The sequence below is a fragment of the Emys orbicularis genome, chromosome 4 (assembly GCF_028017835.1).
Source record: "Emys orbicularis isolate rEmyOrb1 chromosome 4, rEmyOrb1.hap1, whole genome shotgun sequence".
NCBI lineage: Eukaryota > Metazoa > Chordata > Testudines > Emydidae > Emys > Emys orbicularis.
Window position 1 is genome coordinate 155303802 of NC_088686.1, and position 3964 is coordinate 155307765.

The 3964-nt window shown below is 52.0% G+C and overlaps 1 protein-coding gene across 1 annotated transcript; it reads left to right on the top strand.

Annotated features, from left to right (window-relative positions):
• Positions 1 to 340: 340 nt before the first annotated feature.
• On the top strand, positions 341 to 1372 carry LOC135877960 (zinc finger protein 135-like). The gene has a single exon (XM_065403482.1). The coding sequence runs from the start codon at positions 341 to 343 to the stop codon at positions 1370 to 1372; it is 1032 nt and encodes a 343-aa protein (XP_065259554.1).
• Positions 1373 to 3964: the final 2592 nt, after the last annotated feature.

Here is a 3964-nt window from a genome sequence, read left to right on the forward strand (position 1 = left end):
GGGTCCCCCCCAGCTGAGCCCGCCCTCGGGCAGCAGTCGGAGGGGGGGTTCTAGCTCAGCTGTGCGGTGTTTTCTCCCTGTCCCGAAGGTGAGAACAAAGGATCAGGGAATCCCCATCAGGCCGGGACTTGGAGACCAGAGCTGCACAGGCCACTCGCGGGGAGACCCCAAAGCCCTGAGCAGGGAGAGACACCAGCCTGAATCAGGGCGGGGCTGGTTGGCAGCAGAGAGTTTTCCCCCATCCCAGAGTAGAGACATGGAAGAAAATCCCCATAAATGTTCTGACTGCCTGAAAAGCTTTAAGCAGAGCTCAACCCTAAGGAGGCACCAGCGAACCCACATGGAGGAGCGACCCTACAAATGCCTCCAGTGTGGGAAGAGCTTTGCCGACAGCTCCAACCTCCTTCGTCATCAGAGGAGCCACGCGGGGGAACGACCCTACACGTGTGCCCAGTGCGGGAAGAGCTTTGCTGAGAGCTCCAAGCTCCTAGAGCACCAGCGAACCCACACGGGGGAGCGACCCTACAAATGCCCCCAGTGTGGCAAGAGCTTTGCCGACAGCTCCAACCTCCTTCGCCATCAGAGGAGCCACACGGGGGAACGACCCTACACGTGTGCCCAGTGCGGGAAGAGCTTTGGGCACAGCTCGAGCCTGATCACACACCGCAGGACCCACACAGGTGAGAAACCCTACAGGTGTGATGAGTGCGGGAAGAGCTTTGCTCAGACCTCCAACCTCCTGGAGCACCAGAGGATCCACACAGGCGTGAAACCCTACAAATGCCCTGTCTGCGGGAAAGTGTTCTGCCACAGCTCCTCGCTCACTGACCATCAGAGGGTCCACACGGGTGAAAGACCCTATAAATGTCCCGAGTGTGAAAAGAGCTTCAAACACTGCTCTGTGCTTATTCAACACAGTAGGATCCACACAGGGGAGCGACCCTACAAATGCCCCCACTGCGGAAAGGCCTTCGCCGATCGCTCAGTCCTGATCAAGCATGAGCGGATTCACACGGGGGACCGACCCCACAAATGCGTCCACTGCGGGAAGTGTTTCAGCGATCCCTCCGTCCTGACCCGGCATGAGCGCATCCACACAGGCGAGCGACCCTACAAGTGTGTTCATTGCGGCAAGGGCTTCAGTCAAAGCTCCACCCATGCCCAGCATCTGAGAACCCACACCGGGGAGCGGCCCTATAGATGTGATGAGGGTGGGAAGAGCTTCAGTGTAAGTTCCAGTCTTGTTGTCCACCAGAGGATCCACACAGGAGAGAGACCCTATAAATGTCCCGACTGTGGGAAGAGCTTTAGTGGCTGGCCAAATTTTAGCAGGCATCTGAGGACCCACGCCAGGAGTAAACCCGACAGGTGACCCAATTCTGGGAGAAGCTACTGTGACTACTCTGGGCTCTTTAGAGAGAGAACCCATGCATTGGAGGGATGCTATAAATGCCCCAACTGTAGCCAGAGCTTCTGTCTCAGCTCGGAGCTTTGTAGGTACCAGAGAATCCACATGGGGGGTTACCTATAAACACCCCATCTAATGGAAGACCTTTAGTCCCAGGATGTACCTTATTATTCATCAGAAGATCCACAGCAGAGACAGGCCTGAGAAATAAATGTGGAGGTAAGCGTCATTCAGAGCTCAGAACAGGACTTCTGCTGTGGCAGAGGAGTGGGGCCTCAGAGTGGGGCGGATAGTGAGTTTCTTTTCTACCTCTTTTATTTTTGGAAGAGGCATTTTGTTGATCTGGTGGAATCTGGGTTGTTAAAAATTCAACTTGAACGTGAAGTTGTTTTTTCTGGTAGAATGTAACTCTTTTCTTCACACGATCATAAAGGGCGGGGAGGGGAGATTAAGTGTGTCTGTGAGGCCAATCTTGTCCCTTTTGTGGGCCAATTCCTGTGCAATATTGATCTGTACCATACAGGGTGAGCAGTGCCACACTGATACCCCCTTCTGCCAGGTCACAGTCCAGATCCAATGCACAAATGTCCCCACTAAGGGACGGGCTGAGAGGGGAATGGGGTTTCTTACATTGCTGCTTCCTCAGCTACCTCCAGTCCAGATACTGAGAGATGGACCTTTTCCCTGGGCATCCCATTCAGCTGCTCCTCCCTCACAGTCTGTTGTGGAACTCTCCGGTCCCCAACATTCCACTCTAGTGCTACGGAACCATCAGGCCCCCAACATTCCATCCGGCAGCACTGTCCTGGGGATGAGGGATCCCCTGAGTGACCGTGTCTGTTTGTGCTTGATCATCCATAAGGATGAAGTCTTGGATGGCTCTGGTGTCCTCTTCCACGAAGGTGATCTGTACACCAGTGTTTCCCTCATTCTCTGCCGTGGCCGAGGGTGTATCCATGCTCACAGCTGATCTCATTGATAAGGGCTATTTGAGAATATCTAAAATGTGATGTAAAAAGTTAATCCCAATTCCCCCCCCCCCCCTTCCCAAAGTGCAGTGAGTGATGCCATGGGGGGTGGGGGCTGTAATAGCGCAGGAACCTTTCTGTTCCCTCCCCCTCAATCAGGTGATTATCTGGTTTGCTAATCAGATAATTTGCTCGGAGTTGCTCCCAGTCCTGCACTGTGTGTGCACAGAGGCGAGTCCCCATCTGCAGCCCCAGGGCCCAGGAGGAAGAGAGGTGGCTCCAGGGGAGAGAGAAACAGCAGCGGAGGCGGGAAATCGCTGCCTGGAGGAAACAGCCGCTGGTATAATACGAGAAACCGCTACCTGTAGGAATTTCCTACCTGTAGCAGTTCCTCCTATGTAAGGGATGGTAAAAAATTGCTATCTGATGTAGCAAATTCCTACAGATAACAGTTTCTCACACTTTAGGGTGAGTTTTTGAGTTCGGAGTCGGTTTTGGACTTGACTACCTTGAATAACTTTTTGTATCATCTGCAGACTTTGCCCCATCACTGTTTAGTCTTTTTTCCAGATCATTTATGAATATGTTGAACAGCACTGGTCCATGGACAGATCTTTGGGGGACAAGGGGTGTTTAACCTCTCTCCACTGCGGAAACTGGCCATTTATTTTTACCCTTTGTTTCCTATCTTTTAATCAGTTACTAATCCATGAGGGCACCTTCCCTCTTATCCCGTGAACTTGTCAAAGGCTTTCTGAAAGTCCAGGTACACTATATCAACTGGGTCAGCCTTGTCACGTGCTTGGTGACTCCCTCAAAGAATTCTAATGGATTGGTGAGGCATGATTTCCCTTTACAAAAAACATGTTGGCTCTTCCCCATCAATTCATGCTTATCTGTGTGTCTGATAATTCTGTTCTTTACTATAGTTTTGACCAGTGTGCCTGGTACTGAAGTTAAGCTTACTGGCCTGTAATTGCCAGGATCACCTCTAGAGCCTTTATTTAAAAAAATAAAATAAATAAAGTCAGTGTTAAATAGCTATCCTCCAGTCTTCTGCTACAGAGGCTGATTTAACGGATAGGTGTTATGGACTGGGGTGTAGGTGGTCTGACCTAGTAGAGCAGGAGTGAAGTGTAGTGGGTGGAGCAGGCATCCAGGTTGGGGAATGAAGCCAAGGGTCAGCACCAGTCAACTACCAGTTACCAGAGCCAGGGGTCAAGCCAGAATCAGAACTAGGAATCGAAGCTGAAGGCCAGAGCCAAGGTCGGATGCCAAATTCCAGAGCCAGGATCAGAAGTCGGAGGATGGGGTCAAAGGCAGGACGGGTCACTGAGGATTGGAGGTCAGGCATAAGGACAGGAGGAGAGACCAGGATCAAGCACTGAGCAGGAGCATGGTGGGAATAAGAGCGAAGCCAGGGGTAAGGCAGGAACCAGGAGCAGGGATGGGTGCAGGAGGCAGACGCAAGCAGGATCCAATGCAGCCACAATAGGAAACCACCTTGTTGCTCAGACAAATGTCCCGTTCCGCCTCCTGGCTTAAATAGCGTAGTAGGACAATCAGCAGAGCCGGGCAGTACTCCAGT